The 25,884-nt window shown below is 36.9% G+C and overlaps 1 protein-coding gene across 1 annotated transcript; it reads left to right on the forward strand.

The window, feature by feature from the left end:
- The first annotated feature begins 511 nt into the window (after positions 1 to 511).
- Positions 512 to 15,279, forward strand: LOC139888226 (uncharacterized). The gene is made up of 6 exons (XM_071871250.1): positions 512 to 1,616; positions 1,719 to 1,903; positions 1,985 to 2,071; positions 2,709 to 2,728; positions 14,346 to 14,489; positions 14,625 to 15,279. The coding sequence occupies exons 1-6, from the start codon at positions 512 to 514 to the stop codon at positions 15,277 to 15,279; spliced, it is 2,196 nt and encodes a 731-aa protein (XP_071727351.1).
- Positions 15,280 to 25,884: the final 10,605 nt, after the last annotated feature.

A 25,884-nucleotide genomic window follows, 5' to 3' on the forward strand; every position in this document is an offset into this window, starting at 1 on the left:
CTCTGATTAAGGATTGTGTAATTTTGGCTAATAGTTGAAGTTTTATGCTATTCCAGAAGTTTATTGTATTCTGTATGTGATTTTTTACATGGTATCAGAGCGGAATACGATCGATTGGTGATTTTGTTCTTCATTCTAGGGTTTGAAGGGTTTCTTCTGGATCTGATCTTGTTTTCTGTTGTTATTGTGTTATCTCAATTGTTAAAGGTTTTGTGACGGTTTATTGTTGCTGTATTGAAGATTCCCTAATTTTTAGGGTTAGGGTTTTCTGGTTTAAAAGTGGTAATCTGTTGGTGCTTGAAAGTTCTTGTATCTTCTTCTGCTGTGATTCCTCTTGTCTTCCGCTGTAATTTTTTCTTGTGATCTCAACTCTGGTTGAACTACAAAGGGGAGTCTTGAATTTATTCGTGTTATTCCTTGTGTGTTTATTTGTTTTCCTTGAATTATTATCTTGTCTTGCGTTGCTTGGTTTCTTGTTGATTATTTGTGTGTTTCTATTATTGTTTTCATTATGGGTGATGAAACTGCTCTTACTCTTATTAATAAACTTGATTTTGGTGATCCACTTTATTTAAATCCTAGTGATACTACTGGTACACCACTTGTTTCTGTCAAATTAAAAGGAACTGAAAATTATAATATCTGGAGTAGATATGTTCTGCTTGCTTTAGGTACTAAAAATAAAGTTGGATTTATTTATGGTACATGTGTAAAAAATACTACTAATGACGTGCTTGCTAGACAGTGGGATAGATGTAATTCAGTTGTGTTAACATGGTTACTTGGATCTTTAAGTGAAGAATTGTATTCTGGTTCTATTTTTTCTGTGGATGCTGCTACTGTGTGGAAGGACTTAAAAGATACTTATGATAAAATAGATGGATCTGTTATCTTTAATCTGTATCAAAATATAAATACTGTTAAACAAGGTAATAGTACATTAGCTGAATACTATCATAAGTTAAGTTCTTTGTGGGTTCAGTATGATGCCATGGTTAAATTGACTAAATGCACTTGTGATGCTGCTCAAACTAATCAAACTCATAATAATATGTTAAGATTGATGCAGTTTCTTATGGGATTAAATGACTGTTATATGGCTGTTAGGAGTAATTTACTTCTTAGAGATCCATTGCCCGATGTTAAAACTGCTTATTCTGTGATTTCTAGAGAAGAGTCTCATAGAAGTGTTTTTAATGGTGAATCTAGTAAACCTCAGAATTCTGTGTTTTTATCTCAATCTGATACTAATAGTACTGTTGTTAACTATAGTAACACTAATAGAAATAATAACTTTAACAGAGGAAATGCAGGCACAAATACTTTTAATAGAAATGTCAACTCTATCTTAAAATGTACAAAGTGTAATAGGGTAGGTCATACTATTGATAGGTGTTTTGAAGTAGTGGGTTACCCATCTAATTGGAAGAGAAAACCCTTTGTTAATAAGTTCAATAAACATAATAAAAGTGTTACTAACAACAATGCTATTAGTAGTAGTTCTAATGTTTCAGGTTCAAGCAATATGAATCTTACAAATGATCAAATGATGAGACTCCTATCTCTAATAAATGAGAAGAATCCTGTAAATGAAATTGCTAATGATAACATGGCAGGTACTATTTTTAATGGGAGTAAGAATTCAATGAAAATTTTGGTACATTTTTTTAATGCAAATGGATGTTTAAAAAATAATAAAAGTAAAAATTAGATTGTAGATTCTGGTGCAAATCAACATATGACTGATTCTGTTCAAGGTTTAACTAATGTTTTTGATGTAACTCATTTAAATCTAACTGTTGGAAATCCTAATGGTACAAAAGCTCTTAATAGAAAAATAGGTGATTTAAACTTAACCAAAAATATTGTTTTGCACAATGTGTTAGTTATACCTGCATATTATGTAAGTCTGCTTTCTGTGTATAAACTTTCTAAGGATAATGATTTATTTGTTGGTTTTGATAAGTCTAAGTGTTACATTCAGGACTTGAAGCTAAGGACAATTGTAGGGACTGGTGGTATGTATGATGGTCTTTATGTATTTGATGCAAGCAATTCTATGTGTATGAATGTTTGTTTCTCTGAAAATAAAAGTTATATATCTAAACAATTATGGCATTCTAGACTTGGTCATCCTTCTGATCATGTTCTAGATATTTTGAAAAAGAAAATTACTATAACTAATTGTGATAAAAAATTAATTGACCCTTGTGATATTTGCCATAAGGCAAAGCAGACAAGGGATTCTTTTCCTCTCAGTGATCATAAAACTACAAGTGTAGGTGAATTGGTTCATCTTGATTTGTGGGGACCTTTCAAAGTTTAAAGTAGAGATGGATTTAAATATTTTTTAACTGTGGTTGATGATTTTTCTAGATGTGTTTGGATATATTTAATTAAACATAAAGATGAAGTTATTCATCAAATTAAAAGTTTTGTTTCTTTCTTAGAAACTCAATTTTCTAAACAAGTTAAAACCTTTAGGTCTGATAATGGATCTGAATTTGTTAATAATCAAACGAATGAGTTTTTGACTTCCAAAGGAATTTTACATCAAACATCATGTGTTTACACTCCTCAACAGAATGGTATTGTAGAGAGGAAACATAGACACTTGCTTAATGTTGCAAGAGCTCTTATGTTTCAAGGGGGATACCTCTTAATATGTGGAGTGATTGTGTTCTAACTGCATGTTATTTAATTAACAGGACACCTTCTGTGATGCCCCGTACAAAACCATCATGTACGAATCATCAACAACAGGATCATTACAAGGTCAAATACTATATGCTGTTTCAAAACAAGTTTGCATTCATGAATAAAGGTGACGTTTTAACCAATGTCAAATGTTTAACAACCAAAAGTATGCTTCTACGAAGAGAAAGCAATAATAGTACGTGACCCATAGGTCGTTACAAATACATTGTTTCAAAAGTAATAAAGTTTGAATGCAAGATAAAATGTTTCATGCGGTGACATCTCTATTAAAGCGCAGCGGAGTCTACAAGGCATGACTAGTACAACAGCGGAAGCAAGCAAACCTTAAGCACCTGAGAAAAATATGCTTAAAAACGTCAACACAAAGGTTGGTGAGCTATAGTTTAAGTATAACAGTAATGTAAGGTAGGCCACGAGATTTCAGTGCTTCAACAGCGTTTCAAAACAGTATGAAAAGTATATGTATAACCGTGGTCACTTGGTAACTAACTTAACGTTTATCACCCCCTAAAAGTACACTTAGCGAGTGCGTATGTTTACGAAGTATTAAAAACCCGTTAAATGCTAGCGCTACTAGCCCGAGTGGGGATGTCAAACCCTATGGATCCATATCTAAGATTCGCGTTCACCGGTTCAAAGACCAATGACTAAACGTTACCGAGCTAAGGGGAAAGTTTATGCCGTTGTATAACCCACAAATATATAAAGTTTAAGTACTCGTGCCTAGTATGTAAAACGTAAAATGCGCATGTATTCTCAGTTCCCAAAATAGTTAAAGTAAAGAGGGATGCTATAACTCACAGTGGTTAAGTAGTAGTAAAGTTGACACGGGAAAGGTAAGCAAGTATGTTTGTCCGAAAAGGTCCTCAACCTAAGTCAAAAGTTACTAAGTCAGTAAATAGTCCCAATAGGTTTATAAGTATGTAAATTTGGTCTTAAGTATCATCATCATTCATCATTTAATAAAAAGTGTAAAGTAAGTTTCAAGTAAAGACTAGGGTTTGAAACAAAGGTTGAATTCGTTCAGTCTCCACGACCTCTATACAAACTGAAATGAGGTGAGACCAGTGGTCATGGCTCCGTATATGAGTCCCCTAGGTGCTGACCAATTTCCAGAACCAAACTCGTCTTCATTTGACCGTGGTGACGGTTTAAGTGCGAGTAGGTCAGAAACTTCAGCACAACGTTAATAGGGTGTAGTGACTTTCGGGAGGCCATAGATCCTAAACCGTAACTCGGATTAAGACAAGGTCTAAACAGAAAATCATCTACTCGAACCGAACTAACTGAAAATCAACTTTACAGTAGCCCAGGTAGTCTGATAAGTTCCAGAAACAGTAGCTAAAGGTGTTCCGGTGGGTTCTTGGTGCTTGATGCTCATCACGGTTCTCATCCTTGATGCTTATAGCTTCAAGTGTACAACTCGTTGATGTGTTTGCATCATCTTTACCAAGTTTTGACCATCATAACACAAGTGCAAGTCTAAGACATGTAGCACAACTCACTTAAGGGTTGTATGAAGTTTGATGAACCAAAGTTACATCAAAATCTTAGATCCAACACATACATGAGTTATAAAAGTAATATTAAGCTATAAACCTGAGAGTAAACTTATATAAACAAGATCTTAAATTGTAGAACATATTTCTTAGTTAGATCTTGAAGATCCTAGACCCAAAAGTCTATATCTAACATAAGTGTACAAAGTTATAATTAAAAATTTTTACTTACATGTTCTTGAACTTACAAAGTAGTTTCAAGAAATATGAGATCAAGATTAACTAGTAATACTTGACCAAATCAACAACATCACAACTTTAAAGTAAGTAAAAATGAAGAAATAAACTAGATCTACAAGTATTATGTTCATATTTATTTCATACTTGAGAAGATTCAAACCAAAGTTTAGATCTTAAGAATTCAAGTCTACAAACATGAAAACAAAGAAAATCATCAAGTTATGAACTCTAGATCTTGAAAGCACTTAAGTATAGAACTTCAAACTAACCAGTTTGAGTTCTTGTTCTTGGTTCTTCATCAACAAAAGAGTGAAAGTAACCAAGATCCATGAAGATGCAAACTAGGAAGTTTGATCTTGAATAATAACCAACAAACAACAACATGTAATTAAACAAATAAATGATGATGAACTCTTGCTAGTATTCGGTTTTTAAAAGAAAGAAAGAAGAAGAATTTTGTTGTTACTTACTAGTTTTGAGAGAAAATGCTAGAGAGAAAAGTAAGTACAAGTAAGTGTGTGAAAAATGTAGTGAAATGTAAGTAATATGTAACAAGTAAAAATGAAAATGGATCTCTCCTCCTTGCTTCTCAAAACCGACGGTATGGGTGCCAAAAAAGGGGAGGTCAAATGCCACTTTCTAGTGTTGGAAGAGTGTTAAAGCTAGGAAAGGGTAGTGAGGTTAAATGCATGGAGAAATGGTCTTGCATGCTTGCACACTTTGTCTCTTATTTAGCTTAATAAATTCATACTTTACTTAACCTTAATGTAATACTAGCTAATATATTGGGCTCACAAGTCCAATAAGAGTGTAGAGTGGGCTTACTAGTCCACGAAATAGAAGTCCAAGCCCAAGTAACCAATAATTAAGTAAAAGGCCCAAGTAATTAACTAGTTACTTTAGTTAATTAAAAATGATTAATAAAGAAATAATCATGAATGTAAATAATATTCAAAAATATTATTCGTGAAAAGTACGCGTGTCACAAAGACTAGTCGGGCCAAGTAAAGTTAAATACGATAACAAGTAAATGTAATAAAATACATTTAATATAGTGCAAGTATTAATAATAAATATTAATAAATATACGTTGAAAATTCCAGGGTTGTTACATTACCCACCTGTTAAAGAAAATTTCGTCCCGAAATTTTAAGCTGATGTAGATGGAGGAGTTGGGAAAAGGTGAGGATACTTTTGCATCATTTGATCCTCTCGCTCCCAGGTAAACTCAGGTCCTTGTTTGGCATTCCACCGTACTCGGACGATCGGAATCTTGTTGCATTTCAAAGTTTTGACCTCACGGTCCATAATTTCAACAGGATCTTCCAAGAAGTGGAGTTTGTCATCAATTGTAAGTTCTTCCAGTGGTATGAAAAGTTCTGGTGCAGCAAGACACTTCTTCAAATTTGATACGTGGAAGGTAGGATGAACTGAGCACAATTGAGTTGGGAGATCCAAACGGTAAGTAACGGGTCCAACACGTTCCAAGATTTCAAAAGGACCAATGTAACGTGGGTTTAACTTTCCACGTTTTCCAAAACGAATCACACCTTTCCAAGGTGCAACCTTCAACATTACACGGTCACCGACGTTGAATTCAAAGTCTTTACGTTTGAGGTCGGCATAACTCTTTTGACGATCACGAGCCGTCTTAAGTCTCGCTTGAATCTGAGTAATCTTCTCCGTTGTTTCATGGACTACCTCGGGTCCAGTGATTTGCTTTTCACTTACTTCGGCCCAAAAAATAGGAGATCGGCACTTGCGGCCATACAACGCTTCAAAAGGTGCGGCATTAATGCTCGAGTGATAACTGTTGTTGTAAGAAAATTCGGCGAGTGGCAAATGCCTTTCCCAGGCCTTTTCGAAATCGATAACACATGCACGCAACATGTCCTCCAAAGTCTGAATCGTGCGTTTGCTTTGCCCGTCGGTTTGTGGGTGATATGCAGTACTCATGTCGAGACGGGTTCCCATGGCTTCTTGTAAAGAACGCAAAAATCTGGAAGCAAAACGGGGATCATGATCTGAGATGATCGATAAAGGTACACCATGACGAGATACAACCTCTTTGATGTATAGTTGAGCAAGTCTCTAAATCGTATCCGTTTCCTTCATCGCCGAGAAGTGTGCAGATTTAGTGAGACGGTTAACGATAACCCAGATGGTATCGTATCCGCCCACCGTCTTTGGTAGCTTAGTAATGAAGTCCATCGTTATCCTCTCCCACTTCCATTGCGGGATTTCCGATTGTTGAAGTAATCCAGAAGGTCTCTGATGTTCGGCCTTAACTTTCGAGCAAGTCAAACACTTACCAACGTAAGTTGCAACGTCCTTCTTAAGATTCGGCCACCAGTACTGTTCCTTGAGATTGTGGTACATTTTGCTCGCTCCGGGATGAACCGAATATCTCGAATTGTGGGCTTCATCAAGTATAAGGTTCCGTAGATCTCCATAAAGAGGTACCCAAATCCTTCCCGCAAAATATCGAAGTCCTGTCTCCTTAACCTCAAATCGAGAGACGAGGATATTCAAGTGTTCATGAGTTATATTCTCCTCCTTGAGAGCCTCATCTTAGGCCACTCGGATCTGACTATTGAGATTCGAATGAATGGTGATGTTCAGAGCCCGAACACGAAGAGGTGCCATTCTCTCCTTTCAGCTCAGGGCGTCGGCTACAACATTTGCCTTGCCAGGATGGTAACGAAGTTCACAATCATAGTCATTCAGCATCTCAATCCATCGGCGCTGTCTCATGTTTAGTTGCTTCTGATCAAAGATGTGTTGGAGGCTTTTGTGGTCGGTGAAGATAGTACTCTTAGTTCCATAAAGATAGTGTCTCCACAATTTGAGCGCGAAGACAACGACTCCAAGTTCGAGATCGTTAGTAGTGTAGTTCCGCTCGTGAATCTTCAGTTGACGAGAAGCATAAGCAATAACCTTAGATCTTTGCATCAATACGCAACCAAAACCACTTTTCGAAGCATCGCAATAAACGACGAAATTGTCACTACCTTCAGGAAGAGATAAGATAGGTTCGGTGGTCAATTTCTGCTTCAAGGTTTGAAATGCTGATTCGTGTGTGGGTTCCCAAATGAACTTCTTCCCTTTGTGAGTCAGTGCGGTCAAAGGACGTGCAATCAGAGAGAAACCTTCAATAAACCTTCAGTAGTAACCGGCGAGACCTAGAAACTTGCAAATATGAGTTGGAGTAGTGGGAGTCTCCAACTTGCTGATAGCTTCAATCTTGGTGGAATCGACCTTGATACCCTGGTCGCTCACAACATGACCCAGAAATTGGACTTCCTTCAACCAAAAATCACACTTGGAGAATTTGGCATAAAGTTGCTCTTGTCTCAAGAGTTCAAGCACTAATCGAAGATGTTGTTCATGTTCTTCTTCACTTTTGGAGTAGATGAGGATATCATCTATGAAGATGATAACGAACTTGTCCAAGTATGGTTTGCAGACACGATTCATGAGGTCCATGAACACAGCAGGTGCGTTGGTTAATCCAAATGGCATTACGAGAAATTCATAATGACCATAACGAGTTCTGAACGCAGTCTTCATCACATCACTTTCCCTCACCCTCAACTGGTGATAACCGAATCGCAAATCGATCTTAGAGTAAATGCTTGACCCTTGCAACTGGTCGAAAAGATCATCAATTCGGGGAAGAGGATACCAATTCTTGATCGTCAATTTGTTGAGTTCGCGGTAGTTAATACACATGCGGAAGGATTCGTCCTTCTTCTTTATAAACAAAACAGGGCCGCCCCAAGGCGAAGAACTCGGTTGGATAAATCCATGGTCTAACAGTTCTTGTAATTGACTCTGCAACTCTTGCATCTCGGAAGGTACGAGTCTATAAGGTGCGCGAGCTACAGGTGCAGCTCCTGGCACTAAATCAATCTGAAATTCCACTGCTCTCAGTGGCAGTAATCTAGGCAATTCCTCTAGAAAGACATCAGAAAATTCATTCACGATTCGTACATCATCCACGCTCTTCACCTTAGTTTCTAACATTTTCACATGTGCCAAAACAGCAAGACATTCTTTCTTCATGATCTTTTACGCTTTCATGCAACTAATGAGATTCAGCTTCGAGGTACATCTCTCTCCGTAAATGATCAGTGGCTCACCATCTCTGTGTGGAATACGAAGAGCTTTATCTCCACAGATAATGTCGGCCGTTATCTTGGTCAACCAGTCCATACCGACAATAACATCAAAGCTTCCCAACTTAATGGGTATCAAGTCAATCTCGAAATCTACACCAGCTATGTTGATAATAGCTCCTCGGCTAATTTGGTCAACTTTCTCAAGTTTCCCATTGGCTACCTCTACAAGCATACTCTCCTTTAAAGGAACTAATGACCAATTTACCTTAGAGCAAAAATGTCTACATACATAACTTCTATCGGCACCAGTATCAAACAGAACAGAAGCTAATAGATTGTTGATAGTGAATATACCTGTGACCAAGTCGGGGTTCTCACGGGCGTCCCTTGCATTTACATTGAAAGCTCTGCCACGCGGTGGTCCGCCGTCCTTTCGTTTGTTGGGACACTCATTTCTGAAGTGGCCCTTCTGTCCGCATTCATAGCACTTTCTCGGTCCAGTGGGGTTCAGCTTCCCAGTCATGGTGGTGATCTTGCAGTCCTTGCCAATATGCCCAGTCTTCTTGCACTTTTCACAAACCTCATTACAGTACCCGGTATGGTGCTTGTAGTACCTCTTGCATTGTGGTAGAGTACCCTTGTAGTTGGGGTTTGAGCTTGTGTTTGGGTTGGGATTCCCACCGTTGTTGCGCCTCTTAGCGGGGGCTTGATCATAGGCTCTCCCCTTGCTGTTATCCCACTTACGCTTATCACTACTACCTGCTTCGGATTTAGCCTTTTCCGGTTCATCGATGATGATTTGGTTCATTAAAGTGTGCACCATGCGCATTGCTTCTGGGACATTTGGTGGCTTAGATGAGGTGACATTTCCCTTAATGGACTTAGGAAGTCCCCACAAGTACCTTTCCATGCGCTTAAACTCCGGGGTAACCATGGTAGGACACATCAGGGCTAATTCTAGATACCTGCGGTTGTAACCATCGAGATCGTTTCCCACAACCTTCAACTGCATAAACTCCATCTCCATTTTCTGGATCTCGGTCCTAGGGCAATATTCCTCAATCAGGGCCCCTTTGAATTCCTCCCATGGGGTAGCAAACGCCTCATCAATACCCTTTGCTTGAGCCAATGTGTTCCACCAAGTTAGTGCGCCGTCAGACAGCGTACATGAAGCAAACTTGGTTTTGTTCGCCTCTGAGCAGTTACTAACTCGAAACACAGATTCTAATTTCTCAAACCACCTAGTCAGACCAACTGGCCCCTCAGTTCCACTAAAGTTGTGGGGCTTGCAGCTTTGAAACTATTTGTATGTGCATCCGTTACGAATGGGCTGGATAACCGGTGGCGGTGGAGCTTGGGTGTTCCTTTCTGCTAAAGCTGCGGTGACTCGTTCATTGATCATTTCCTCGATTTGGGCTGTAGTGGGTGTTGATCTTTCGTTGGCCATTGATGTTCTAAACAAAAATTTTGACTCAAGTCAAAATCCAGTATTCAAATAGTAATAATACAGTATATGGTAACCAACATGGAATCAACACATCACATATTTATTAAGTAACGCAAATAGATTCAAATACCACAGAATGAACATACAGTAACGTAAATAGAACACTGTGCAAGAATTAAACAACACAAAGTTCCATTCATTAATAAGTTGCATACATCCGCATAGGTTCGTACAATACATAAGTAAAACATAAAACTACAAATGAGATTACATAATGAAATCTACTACAAAAGCCCTACGGTGACGGTGGATGTAGGATGTCCAATACGTGGGACATCTGGTCCTCGAGCTCAGTTACCCGAGCACGGAGGATCTCCACCTCCCTCATCAGTTCCTCAACAGAGGGAGATCGTGGGGCACGCAATGCAGTCGATACGGGTGGTGCTGGTGGAGCTGGTGGTGCAGACAGTCCGACTCCAGAAGTAGAGGCTGCGAAGCAGTAAGGCTTACGCACAAAAGGATCAGCAGGGTACGACACGAGCCACTTACGGGCGGTAACCTTACGACGCCGACCATGAGCGTCAACGAATGGTCGACCTCCATTAATCCCTGTAATGACGGTACCATCGAAACGGTACCGCTTCTTCGGTGGGGTGGAGGGTGGCTGTACAGGTGCATCATCAGGGTCCTCATCTGAATCCTCGTCACTAGAGTCGTCAGAGGATGAGTCGTCGAATGAAGAATCGGCGGATGATGGGTCGTCTAGATCGGCTGGGGGTGGCTGCACGGGTGGCTCTCCTCGGGCGGCCATCATCTGTCAGTATCTGGCGGGCCCAATTGGCACGAGACGTCCATCAGGAAGGCGTCAGCACCAATGATTATGCTCATTACGGATTGGACCTTCCTCAAGTTCCGCGGGAATCACAACACCACCGGAATGGTGCTGTGGCTCCGAGGGTCCTGGGGCAAGTGGAGCTGGAATCTCTTGTGGGTCCTCGGCTCCGTCTGAGGTAATCACTGGGCCGGGTGCATGGCTACTAGCTCCGGAGGATGAAGCGCCAGAGTCACTGGAAGGTGTAGATGACGGGATCGAGTCAGCAACAACGGTAGGTGGCCGATGAGTCCGAGTCGCTCTCCAAGTGAATGATAGTGGACGGGGCATCCGGCATCTGAACAAGGAAAAAATAACTTTTTCCATGTCAATAAGTCATAAAGCAAGCACGTATTAGGCAAATTAACTATGACAGTCTAAATCATGTATAGCAGTAAATAGCATGGCAATAACAATGAATCCTACAGTAGTAGCATGCAAACGAAAGCAAATAATATCATGCAGTAGTGAAAACCAAGTAACAGTACACGGCATATAGCAGCAAAAGTAAGCAGCAGCATGCAGTAAGTCCCGCAAAAACAAGTAAACTAGCAAGTTGTAGATTAGTCCTATTAGTGAATCCTACTCGAGTCGGTCCAGACTCACTAATGCAACCTAATTCCCTACAACCTGGCTCTGATACCAAATGTGATGCCCCGTACAAAACCATTGTGTACGAATCATCAACAACAGGATCATTACAAGGTCAAATACTATATGCTGTTTCAAAACAAGTTTGCATTCATGAATAAAGGTGACGTTTTAACCAACGTCAAATGTTTAACAACCAAAAGTATGCTTCTACGAAGAGAAAGCAATAATAGTACGTGACCCATAGGTCGTTACAAATACATTGTTTCAAAAGTAATAAAGTTTGAATGCAAGATAAAATGTTTCATGCGGTGACATCTCTATTAAAGCGCAGCGGAGTCTACAAGGCATGACTAGTACAACAGCGGAAGCAAGCAAACCTTAAGCACCTTAGAAAAATATGCTTAAAAACGTCAACACAAAGGTTGGTGAGCTATAGTTTAAGTATAACAGTAATGTAAGGTAGGCCACGAGATTTCAGTGCTTCAACAGCGTTTCAAAACAGTATGAAAAGTATATGTATAACCGTGGGCACTTGGTAACTAACTTAACGTTTATCACCCCCTAAAAGTACACTTGGCGAGTGCGTATATTTACGAAGTATTAAAAACCCGTTAAATGCTAGCGCTACTAGCCCGAGTGGGGATGTCAAACCCTATGGATCCATATCTAAGATTCGCGTTCACCGGTTCAAAGACCAATGACTAAACATTACCGAGCTAAGGGGAAAGTTTATGCCGTTGTATAACCCACACATATATAAAGTTTAAGTACTCGTGCCTAGTATGTAAAACGTAAAATGCACATGTATTCTCAGTTCCCAAAATAGTTAAAGTAAAGAGGGATGCTATAACTCACAGTGGTTAAGTAGTAGCAAAGTTGACACGGGAAAGGTAAGCAAGTATGTTTGTCCAAAAAGGTCCTCAACCTAAGTCAAAAGTTACTAAGTTAGTAAATAGTCCCAATAGGTTTATAAGTATGTAAATTTGGTCTTAAGTATCATCATCATATAAGTTTCAAGTAAAGACTAGGGTTTGAAACAAAGGCTGACTTCGTTCAGTCTCCACGACCTCTATACAAACTGAAATGAGGTGAGATCAGTGGCCATGGCTCCGTATATGAGTTCCCTAGGTTCTGACCAATTTCTAGAACCAAACTCGTCTTCATTTGACCGTGGTGACGGTTTAAGTGCGAGTAGGTCAGAAACTTCAGCACAACGTTAATAGGGTGTAGTGACATTCGGGAGGCCATAGATCCTAAACCGTAACTCGGATTAAGACAAGGTCTAAATGGAAAATCATCTACTCGAACTGAACTAACTGAAAACAACTTTACAGTAGCCAGGTAGTCTGATCAGTTCTATAAACAGTAGCTAAAGGTGTTCCGGTGGGTTCTTGGTGCTTGATGCTCATCACGGTTCTCATCCTTGATGCTTATAGCTTAAAGTGTACAACTCGTTGATGTGTTTGCATCATCTTTACCAAGTTTTGACCATCATAACACAAGTGCAAGTCTAAGACATGTAGCACAACTCACTTAAGGGTTGTATGAAGTTTGATGAACCAAAGTTACATCAAAATCTTAGATCTAACACATACATGAGTTATAAAAGTAATATTAAGCTATAAACTTGAGATTAAACTTATATAATCAAGATCTTAAATTATAGAACATAGTTCTTAGTTAGATCTTGAAAATCCTAGACCCAAAAGTCTAGATCTAACATAAGTGTACAAAGTTATAATTAAAATTTTTTACTTACATGTTCTTGAACTTACAAAGTAGTTTCAAGAAATATGAGATCAAGATTAACTAGTAATACTTGACCAAATCAACAACATCACAACTTTAAAGTAAGTAAAAATGAAGAAATAAACTAGATCTACAAGTATTATGTTCATATTTGTTTCATACTTGAGAAGATTCAAACCAAAGTTTAGATCTTAAGAATTCAAGTCTACAAACATGAAAACAAAGAAGATCATCAAGTTATGAACTCTAGATCTTGAAAGCACTTAAGTATAGAACTTCAAACTAACAAGTTTGAGTTCTTGTTCTTGGTTCTTCATCAACAAAAGAGTGAAAGTAACCAAGATCCATGAAGATGCAAACTAGGAAGTTTGATCTTGAATAATAACCAACAAACAACAACATGTAATTAAACAAATAAATGATGATGAACTCTTGCTAGTATTCGGTTTTTAGAAGAAAGAAAGAAGAAGAATTTTGTTGTTACTTACTAGTTTTAAAAGAAAATGCTAGAGAGAAAAGTAAGTGTGTGAAAAATGAAGTGAAATGTAAGTAATATGTAACAAGTAAAAATGAAAATGGATCTCTCCTCCTTACTTCTCAAAACTGACGGTATGGGTGCCAAAAAAGGGGAGGTCAAATGACACTTTCTAGTGTTGGAAGAGTGTTAAAGCTAGGAAAGGGTAGTGAGGTTAAATGCATGGAGAAATGGTCTTGCATGCTTGCACACTTTGTCTCTTATTTAGCTTAATAAATTCATACTTAACCTTAATGTAATAATAGCTAATATATTGGGCTCACAAGTCCAATAAGAGTGTAGAGTGGGCTTACTAGTCCAAGAAATAGAAGTCCAAGCCCAAGTAACCAATAATTAAGTAAAAGGCCCAAGTAATTAACTAGTTACTTTAGTTAATTAAAAATAATTAATAAAGAAATAATCATGAATGTAAATAATATTCAAAAATATTATTCGTGAAAAGTACGCGTGTCACAAAGACTAGTCAGGCCAAGTAAAGTTAAATACGATAACAAGTAAATATAATAAAATACATTTAATAAAGCACAAGTATTAATAATAAATATTAATAAATATACATTGGAAATTCCAGGGTTGTTACACCTTCATCTGTGCTCTTTGGTCTGTCTCCTTATGAAGTGATTTTTAAGAAAACTCCTAGTCTCTCTCAATTAAGAGTTTTTGGTTGTCTTTGTTATGCTGTTGATTTAAACCCTAAACATAAATTTAGTAGCAGGTCTGTGCAGTGTGTTTTTATTGGCTATTCAAATAAAAAAAAGGGTTATAAACTTTTTAATCTTGAAAATAAAAGTGTGTTGTTTTCTAGAGATGTTAAGTTTTATGAAACTGTTTTTCCTTTCAAAATTAAAAGGTTTTCTGATAATTGTGATAGTAATAGTGATTTGAATCAAATTAATTTTTTTGATTGTGTTTTAAGTCAATCAAATTCTCTAAGTCCCAATGATGAGGAGAGAGACATCAGTGATGGTGAGGGTAGTAGTGGTACTTGTCCTTTAAGAGATGAGTGTTCTACTGATGGTAATACTAGTGACACTTGCCCTTCAAGTGATGAGTGCCCTATGGCAACACCTTTGGACAATTCCACATCTCCTGAGGGCACAAGTCATTCTAAACCTGTTGTTGATCAAAACTTAAGGAGATCAACCAGAGAGACTAATATTCCTAAGAAATTTGATGATTATGTTATAGAAGGAAAAGTTAAATATGGTGTTGAAAGAGTTGTGAATTATTCTATGCTTAATTCTAATAATTGGTGTTTTGTGTCTAACTTGAATAAATCTGTTGAACCTAAGACCTATAAACAGGCCGCATGTGATCAAAATTGGGTAGATGCTATGAATCTTGAAATGGCTGCTTTAAATAGAAATAATACTTGGGTAATTACTGAATTACCTCCTGATAGAATACCTGTAGGTAATAAATGGGTTTATAGAATCAAATATAAGTCTAATGGTGAAATAGAAAGGTATAAAGCAAGGCTTGTGGCTAAAGGGTATAGTCAATAAGAAGGTATTGACTATGAAGAAACCTTTTCTCCTGTTGTGAAACATGTTACTATTAGATGCATTGTTACTCTTGCTGTTAATAATGTAACATCCCGCATTTTTCCGTTTACTTTACGTTTAATTATTTAAAGTCCGTTATATGATTATAACATCTTCCGTTAAAACGCGTTTTAAATTATCTCGTTTAGGTATTTCACGCACCTGAATCAAACTTGAGGGACTAACGTTGGCAATTGGGCAAAGAATTGACTAGGTCAACTAGTCAACTCCATCCTCCTCCATTCATTCATCTTTCACTTTCTCTCTTACTTTCAACTTCTCTCTCAAACAACCAACTTAAAGATTCATCATCTATTTTCGATCTAGCAAGCATCAATCAAAATAAATTACATATTTAGAATCCTTGCATCTTCCTCTTCAATTCCATACTGATTTCATCAAGTTTGGGTAACTTTCTAAAATCACTAGATTCTTGGTTCTTTATGTTTTTAACTTATAAAATTGTTAATTAGTGTCTATGGCTCAAGTCTAACATGAATATATGATTTATATGCTTGTTCTTGTCATTTGGATGTAACTAGCTTAAACTTGAAATGGGTGTGTTTGATCTTGAGTTTTGGTTGCTTAAATATTGTTAGATGTTAAAAGTGCATGTATTAAATGTATTACTAGCATCACTAGCTTCAATTTGGTATGTAGGTTGGCATGGATTAGCTTCATAAACAAAATTGTTAAATTTGTATTGTTAGTTAGGGTTTGGTGGCCTTAAATATGATCTTTGATGCATTGAATGCCTTGCAATGTTAATTGTAAGTGTTTAGTTATATTGTATGCATAATTACCTACGAAACGGCATATCATATGTGTGCATTTAATTTCCGAATCATAAATGTGCATTTATGAACTTGGAAGTATTTATAATGAACATTAAATGAGCATTCAACTTGGATTTTGATTTTTGTAAATGATGTTTTTAATTGATGAAAGGTGTTTAGTTGCATTCCTCGTTAAATTACCTTTCCAACGATGTATGGTATACGTTTTAAGTATTTACGGTTTGCGATTTGTGCTTAATTGAAGTTTGGTTTAGACTTGAATAATTGAAACTGGCCAGACACCAGTTCACGTTGATTGCCGCGGCGCGGAAATCCTTGGTCGCAGCGCGACATAAGCCGCATTCAGGGACTGACCTACATTGTCAAATTTCGAAAAATGTTTGCTATGCTACGCTCCTCCGATTCACATGAAACTTGTTCTAACATGCTTATATATGATTAAAAACCTCAGAAAAATAGTTCGGGACCCGACCCGAATGTGTTGACTTTTTCGTTGACTTTGACTTGACCAAAGTTGACTTTTGTCCAAACTTAACTAAATACTTATGCAATCATTCTAACATGCTTTTATCTTTGTATCTTGCATGAAACTTGGCAACGTGATCCACATGCTATAATAATCGAGTCGTAACGAGCCATATGACTAATTGAACACTTTGACCAATCGTGTTTATCGTTATTGATACGACCTACTTGTTTAGTTCAAGACTAGCATTCGTCCTTGCACACGTTTACTTGTGAAGTACTTTTATACGCTTGCACTCAAGGTGAGATCATAGTCCCACCTTTTTAACAACTTTTACTTTAAAACTATGGGATGAGAAACATATACGTATCATACTTTTATGCTTTGAACACAAGTACGAAAACAAACATTCCACATCGAGTTAGAACGAAAAGCCTCAATTCAATTATCATTAGTTACACTTGCAGGGTGTAAATGTGAACTTATGTTATGTGATCACATTGGGCTTGACGAGCCCTCATTCGAACGGTTCGCTACCGTTAGCGGATGAAATATATTTTCGAGTTTAGTGTATGTTCTAACACTACGTAAAAGGGTACAAAATAGTTAAGTCTTGATAATTGGGTGCTCGCGAACATACTTTTGGAATACAAACGATTTGGATAATCAACTATATTAAATCTTGTGGTTCAAAAACAACGTTACTATTATACCTATGATTTCACCAACGTTTTTCGTTGACAGTTTTCTATATGTTTTTCTCAGGTCCTTGAACGCTAGGTGATACATGCTTCCGCACATTATTTTTGATACTTGCTTGGATGTCGAGTATACATGCATACGTGGAGCGTCTTTTGACTTATTCTTAAATTGTGTCGCATATGTTTCAATTGTACTTTAAACTTCGTAATGTAACTAGTTGTCGAACTACTTTGTAAACCTTGAAACATCCTTACTTTTAAAATGAATACGACATACTTTTGGTCAAACGTTGTGTTAAAGACTTATGACCACGTAACGGGACCTAAGTAGACGGCGCCATCAATGACGATTTTGTCAGGTCGCTACAGATGGTATCAGAGCATTGGTTGGAGGGATTTAGAGTTCATTGGTGTCAACCCCGAGTCATAGGGTACATTAGTGAGTCTAGACTACAACCGGCATATAGACTTGAAGTAGGAATTACTTTGAAATGTCCCGTTCTTATTGATTAAAAATGTTCCATATTAATTGATTTCGTTGCGAGGTTTTGACCTCTATATGAGACGTTTTTCAAAGACTGCATTAATTTTTAAAACAAACCATAACATTTATTTCATAAATAAAGGTTTAAAAAGCTTTACGTAGATTATCAAATAATGATAATCTAAAATATCCTGTTTACACACGACCATTACATAATGGTTTACAATACAAATATGTTACATCGAAATCAGTTTCTTGAATGCAGTTTTTACACAATATCATACAAACATGGACTCCAAATCTTGTCCTTATTTTAGTATGCAACAGCGGAAGCTCTTAGTATTCACCTGAGAATAAACATGCTTTAAACGTCAACAAAAATGTTGGTGAGTTATAGGTTTAACCTATATATATCAAATCATAACAATAGACCACAAGATTTCATATTTCAATACACATCCCATACATAGAGATAAAAATCATTCATATGGTGAACACCTGGTAACCGACATTAACAAGATGCATATATTAGAATATCCCCATCATTCCGGGACACCCTTCGGATATGATATAAATTTCGAAGTACTAAAGCATCCGGTACTTTGGATGGGGTTTGTTAGGCCCAATAGATCTATCTTTAGGATTCGCGTCAATTAGGGTGTCTGTTCCCTAATTCTTAGATTACCAGACTTAATAAAAAGGGGCATATTCGATTTCGATAATTCAACCATAGAATGTAGTTTCACGTACTTGTGTCTATTTTATAAATCATTTATAAAACCTGCATGTATTCTCATCTCAAAAATATTAGATTTTAAAAGTGGGACTATAACTCACTTTCACAGATTTTTACTTCGTCGGAAAGTAAGACTTGGCCACTGGTTGATTCACGAACCTATAACAATATATACATATATATCAAAGTATGTTCAAAATATATTTACAACACTTTTAATATATTTTGATGTTTTAAGTTTATTAAGTCAGCTGTCCTCGTTAGTAACCTACAACTAGTTGTCCACAGTTAGATGTACAGAAATAAATCGATAAATATTATCTTGAATCAATCCACGACCCAGTGTATACGTATCTCAGTATTGATCACAACTCAAACTCTATATATTTTGGAATCAACCTCAACCCTGTATAGCTAACTCCAACATTCACATATAGAGTGTCTATGGTTGTTCCGAAATATATATAGATGTGTCGACATGATAGGTCAAAACATTGTATACGTGTCTATGGTATCTCAAGATTACATAATATACAATACAAGTTGTTTAAGTTATGGTTGGAATAGATTTGTTACCAATTTTCACGTAGCTAAAATGAAAAAAATTATCCAATCTTGTTTTACCCATAACTTCTTCATTTTAAATCCATTTTGAGTGAATAAAATTGCTATGGTTTCATATTGAACTCTATTTTATGAATCTAAACAGAAAAAGTATAGGTTTATAGTCGGAAAAATAATTTACAAGTCGTTTTTGTAAAGGTAGTCATTTCAGTCGAAAGAACGACGTCTAGATGACCATTTTAGAAAACATACTTCCACTTTGAGTTTAACCATAATTTTTGGATATAGTTTCATGTTCATAATAAAAATCATTTTCCTAGAATAACAACTTTTAAATCAAAGTTTATCATAGTTTTTAATTAACTAACCCAAAACAGCCCGCGGTGTTACTACGACGGCGTAAATCCGGTTTTACGGTGTTTTTCGTGTTTCCAGGTTTTAAATAATTAAGTTAGCATATCATATAGATATAGAACATGTGTTTAGTTGATTTTAAAAGTCAAGTTAGAAGGATTAACTTTTATTTGCGAACAAGTTTAGAATTAACTAAACTATGTTCTAGTGATTACAAGTTTAAACCTTCGAATAAGATAGCTTTATATGTATGAATCGAATGATGTTATGAACATCATTACTACCTCAAGTTCGTTGGATAAACCTACTGGAAATGAGAAAAATAGATCTAGCTTCAAAGGATCCTTGGATGGCTTGAAAGTTCTTGAAGCAGAATCATGACACGAAAACAATTTCAAGTAAGATTTCTACTCGAAATAAGATTGTTATAGTTATAGAAATTGAATTAAAGTTTTAATATGATTATTACCTTGTATTAGAAAGATAACCTACTGTAAGTAACAAAGGTTTCTTGATCTTGGATGATTACTTGGAATGGATTTAGAAAACTTGGAAGTAAACTTGCAATCTTGGAAGTATTCTTGATTTTATGAAACTAGAACTTGTAGAATTTATGAAGAACACTTAGAACTTGAAGATAGAACTTGAGAGAGATCAATTAGATGAAGAAAATTGAAGAATGAAAGTGTTTGTAGGTGTTTTTGGTCGTTGGTGTATGGATTAGATATAAAGGATATGTAATTTTGTTTTCATGTAAATAAGTCATGAATGATTACTCATATTTTTGTAATTTTATGAGATATTTCATGCTAGTTTCCAAATGATGGTTCCCACATGTGTTAGGTGACTCACATGGGCTGCTAAGAGCTGATCATTGGAGTGTATATACCAATAGTACATACATCTAAAAGCTGTGTATTGTACGAGTACGAATACGGGTGCATACAAGTAGAATTGTTGATGAAACTGAACGAGGATGTAATTGTAAGCATTTTTGTTAAGTAGAAGTATTTTGATAAGTGACTTGAAGTCTTTCAAAAGTGTATGAATACATATTAAAACACTACATGTATATACATTTTAACTGAGTCGTTAAGTCATCGTTAGTCGTTACATGTAAATGTTGTTTTGAAACCTTTGGTTAACGATCTTGTTGAATGTTGTTAACCCATTGTTTATTATAACAAATGAGATGTTAAATTGTTATATTATCATGATATTATGATATATAATATATCTTAGTATGATATATATACAGTTAAATGTCGTTACAACGATAATCGTTACATATATGTCTCGTTTCGAAATCATTAAGTTAGTAGTCTTATTTTTACATATGTATTTCATTGTTAATACACTTAATAATATATTTACTTATCATTTAACATAATTAACCAAGTGTATCAATATCTTAATATGATTCATATGTACCTAGTAAGACGTTGTTATAACGATAATCGTTATATATATCGTTTTCAAGTTTCTTAAATTAATAGTCTCATTTTTATGTATATAACTCATTGTTAAAATACCTAATGAGATACATACTTATAATAAAATCATGTTAACTATATATATAACCATATATATGTCATCGTATAGTTTTTACAAGTTTTAACGTTCGTGAATCACCGGTCAACTTGGGTGATCAATTGTCTATATGAAACCTATTTCAATTAATCAAGTCTTAACAAGTTTGATTGCTTAACATGTTGAAAACACTTAATCATGTAAATAACAATTTCATTTAATATATATATATATATATATATATATATATATATATATATATATATATATATATATATATAAACATGGAAAAGTTCGGGTCACTACAGTACCTACCCGTTAAATAAATTTCGTCCCGAAATTTTAAGCAGTTGGAGGTGTTGACGTATCTTCTGGAAATAAATGCGGGTATTTCTTCTTCATCTGATCATTACGCTCCCAGGTGAACTCAGGTCCTCTACGAGCATTCCATCGAACCTTAACAATCGGTATCTTGTTTTGTTTAAGTCTCTTAACCTCACGATCCATTATTTCGACGGGTTCTTCAATAAATTGAAGTTTTTCATTGATTTGGATTTCGTCCAACGGAATAGTGAGATCTTCTTTAGCAAAACATTTCTTCAAATTTGAGATGTGGAAAGTGTTATGTACAGCCGCGAGTTGTTGAGGTAGCTCCAGTTGGTAAGCTACTGGTCCTACACGATCTATAATCTTGAATGGTCCAATGTACCTTGGATTTAGTTTCCCCCGTTTACCAAATCGAACAACGCCTTTCCAAGGTGAAACCTTAAGCATGACCATTTCTCCAATTTCAAACTCTATATCTTTTCTTTTACTGTCCGCGTAGCTCTTTTGTCGACTCTGGGCGGTTTTCAATCTTTGTTGAATTTGGATGATTTTCTCGGTAGTTTCTTGTATTATCTCCGGAACCGTAATCTGTCTATCCCCCACTTCACTCCAACAAATCGGAGACCTGCACTTTCTACCATAAAGTGCTTCAAACGGCGCCATCTCAATGCTTGAATGGTAGCTGTTGTTGTCGGAAAATTCTGCTAACGGTAGATGTCGATCCCAACTGTTTCCGAAATCAATAACACAAGCTCGTAGCATGTCTTCAAGCGTTTGTATCGTCCTTTCGCTCTGCCCATCAGGTTGTGGATGATAGGCAGTACTCATGTCTATACGAGTTCCCAATGCTTGCTGTAATGTCTGCCAGAATCTTGAAATAAATCTGCCATCCCTATCAGAGATAATAGAGATTGGTATTCCATGTCTGGAGACGACTTCCTTCAAATATAGTCGTGCTAACTTCTCCATCTTGTCATCTTCTCTTATTGGCAGGAAGTATGCTGACTTGGTGTGACGATCAACTATTACCCAAATAGTATCATAACCACTTGCAGTCCTTGGCAATTTAGTAATGAAATCCATGGTAATGTTTTCCCATTTCCATTCCGGGATTTCAGGTTGTTGTAGTAGACCTGATGGTTTCTGATGTTTAGCTTTGACCTTAGAACACGTCAAACATTCTCCTACATATTTAGCAATATCGGCTTTCATACCTGGCCACCAAAAATGTTTCTTAAGATCCTTGTACATCTTCCCCGTTCCAGGATGTATTGAGTATCTAGTTTTATGAGCTTCTCTAAGTACCATTTCTCTCATATCTCCAAATTTTGGTACCCAAATTCTTTCAGCCCTATACCGGGTTCCGTCTTCCCGAATATTAAGATGCTTCTCCGATCCTTTGGGTATTTCATCCTTTAAATTTCCCTCTTTTAAAACTCCTTGTTGCGCCTCCTTTATTTGAGTAGTAAGGTTAGTGTGAATTATTATATTCATAGATTTTACTCGAATGGGTTCTCTGTCCTTTCTGCTCAAGGCGTCGGCTACCACATTTGCCTTCCCTGGGTGGTAACGAATCTCAAAGTCGTAATCATTCAACAATTCAATCCACCTACGCTGCCTCATATTCAGTTGTTTCTGATTAAATATGTGTTGAAGACTTTTGTGGTCGGTATATATAATACTTTTGACCCCATATAAGTAGTGCCTCCAAGTCTTTAATGCAAAAACAACCGGGCCTAATTCCAAATCATGCGTCGTATAATTTTGCTCGTGAATCTTCAATTGTCTAGACGCATAAGCAATCACCTTCGTCCGTTGCATTAATACACAACCGAGACCTTGCTTTGATGCGTCACAATAAATCACAAAATCATCATTCCCTTCAGGCAATGACAATATAGGTGCCGTAGTTAGCTTTTTCTTCAATAATTGAAACGCCTCCTCTTGTTCATCCTTCCATTCAAATTTCTTCCCTTTATGCGTTAATGCAGTCAAGGGTTTTGCTATTTTGGAGAAATCTTGGATGAATCTTCTGTAGTAACCAGCCAATCCTAAAAATTCACGTATATGCTTCGGAGTTTTTGGGGTTTCCCACTTTTCAACGGTTTCGATCTTTGCCAGGTCCACCTGGATACCTTCTTTGTTCACTATGTGACCGAGGAATTAAACTTCTTCCAACCAAAATGCACACTTTGAAAACTTAGCGTACAGTTTTTCTTTCCTCAATACTTCTAGCACTTTTCTCAAATGTTCTTCATGCGCTTGATCATTCTTTGAGTAAATAAGTATGTCATCGATGAAAACAATGACAAACTTGTCAATATATGGCCCACACACTCGGTTCATGAGGTCCATGAACACAGCTGGTGCGTTAGTCAATCCAAACGGCATAACCATAAACTCGTAATGACCATAACGCGTCCTAAAAGCAGTTTTTGGAATATCATCCTCCTTTACTCGCATTTGATGATATCCAGAACATAAATCGATCTTCGAATAAATTGACGAGCCTTGTATTTGATCAAATAAGTCGTCAATTCTCGGCAGTGGATAACAGTTTTTGATGGTAAGTTTGTTCAACTCTCTGTAGTCAATACACAACCTAAATGTACCATCCTTCTTCTTGACAAACAAAACAGGAGCTCCCCATGGTGATGTGCTTGGTCGAATGAAACCACGTTCTAATATTTCTTGCAGTTGGCTTTGCAGTTCTTTCATCTACCTGGGTGCGAGTCTATAAGGAGCACGAGCTATTGGTGCAGCTCCTGGTACAAGATCTATTTGAAATTCAACAGATCGATGTGGAGGTAGTCCCGGTAATTCTTTCGGAAATACATCGGGAAATTCTTTTGCGATGGGAACATCATTGATGCTCTTTTCTTCAGTTTGTACTTTCTCGACGTGTGCTAGAACAGCATAGCAACCTATTCTTATTAGTTTTTGTGCCTTCAAATTACTAATAAGATGTAGCTTCATGTTGCCCTTTTCTCCGTACACCATTAAGGGTTCTCCTTCTTCTCGTACAATGCGAATTGCATTTTTATAACATATGATCTCTGCTTTCACCTTCTTCAGCCAGTCCATGCCAACTATTACATAAAAACTCCCTAACTCTACTGGTATCAAATCAATCTTAAATATTTCGCTACCCAGTTTAATTTCTCGATTCCGGCATATATTATCTGCTGAAATTAATTTACCGTTTGCTAATTCGAGTAAAAATTTACTATCCAACGGCGTCAATGGACAACTTAATTTAGCACAAAAATCTCTACTCATATAGCTTCTATCCGCACCCGAATCAAATAAAACGTAAGCAGATTTATTGTCAATAAGAAACGTACCCGTAACAAGCTCCGGGTCTTCCTGTGCCTCTGCCGCATTAATATTGAAAACTCTTCCGCGGCCTTGTCCATTCGTGTTCTCCTGGTTCGGGCAATTTCTAATAATGTGGCCCGGTTTTCCACATTTATAACAAACTACATTGGCATAACTTGTTCCGACACTACTTGCTCCGCCATTACTCGTTCCGACACCATTTGTTCCTTTTGTTCTGTTAACCCCTGGTCCGTAGACCTCACACTTCACCGCGCTATGACCATTTCTTTTACACTTGTTGCAAAATTTGGTGCAGAACCCCGAGTGATACTTTTCACACCTTTGGCATAGCTGCTTCTGATTGTTGTTGTTGTTGTTGCGGTTGTTATTGTTGTTGGGATGATTATTGTAGTTGATGTTGTTATTGTTGTTGTTGTTGTTGTTGTTGTTGTTGTTAGGTCGTTTGTTGTAGTTGCGATTGATGTTGCGATTGTTGGGATAATTGTTGCGATTATTATTGTAATTGCTGTTGTTGTATTGGTGATTCTTATCACCGTTTTCCTCCCACTTTCTTTTGACTTGCTTCACATTGGCCTCTTCAGCCGTCTGTTCTTTAATTCTTTCCTCAATCTGGTTCACTAGTTTGTGATCCATTCTACATGCCTGTTGTATGGAGGCGGGCTCGTGTGAACTTATATCTTCTTGGATTCTTTTCAGTAATCCTTTCACAAACGCGTCGATCTTCTTTTCCTCATCTTCGAACGCTCCCGGACACAATAGGCACAATTCTGTGAATCATCTTTCGTACGTGGTAATATCAAATCCTTGGGTTCGTAACCCTCTAAGTTCTGTCTTGAGCTTATTGACCTCGGTTCTGGGACGGTACTTCTCGTTCATCAAGTGCTTGAATGCTGACCACGGTAGTGCGTACGCATCATCTTGTCCCATTTGCTCTAGATAGGTATTCCACCATGTTAACACAGAACCTGTGAAGGTATGCGTAGCGTACTTCACTTTGTCCTCTTCAGTACCTGTGAAGGTATGCGTAGCGTACTTCTCGGTCATTGTTACAACTTAAGGACTTCGGGGGTTGACGATACATATAAAGTTCATCGGGGTTGGAATTAGATTTCTCTATTTTTATGCCCTTTCCCTTATTACTTTCTTTTGCCTTTTTAAATTCAGTTGGGATAATTTCTATAACATCATCGGAATTCTCGTCGGAATCCGATTCATCGGAGAATTGGTAATCCTCCCAATATTTTGCTTCCTTGGCGAAAACACCATTG

Source organism: Rutidosis leptorrhynchoides, chromosome 2 (genome assembly GCF_046630445.1).
Source record: "Rutidosis leptorrhynchoides isolate AG116_Rl617_1_P2 chromosome 2, CSIRO_AGI_Rlap_v1, whole genome shotgun sequence".
NCBI lineage: Eukaryota > Viridiplantae > Streptophyta > Magnoliopsida > Asterales > Asteraceae > Rutidosis > Rutidosis leptorrhynchoides.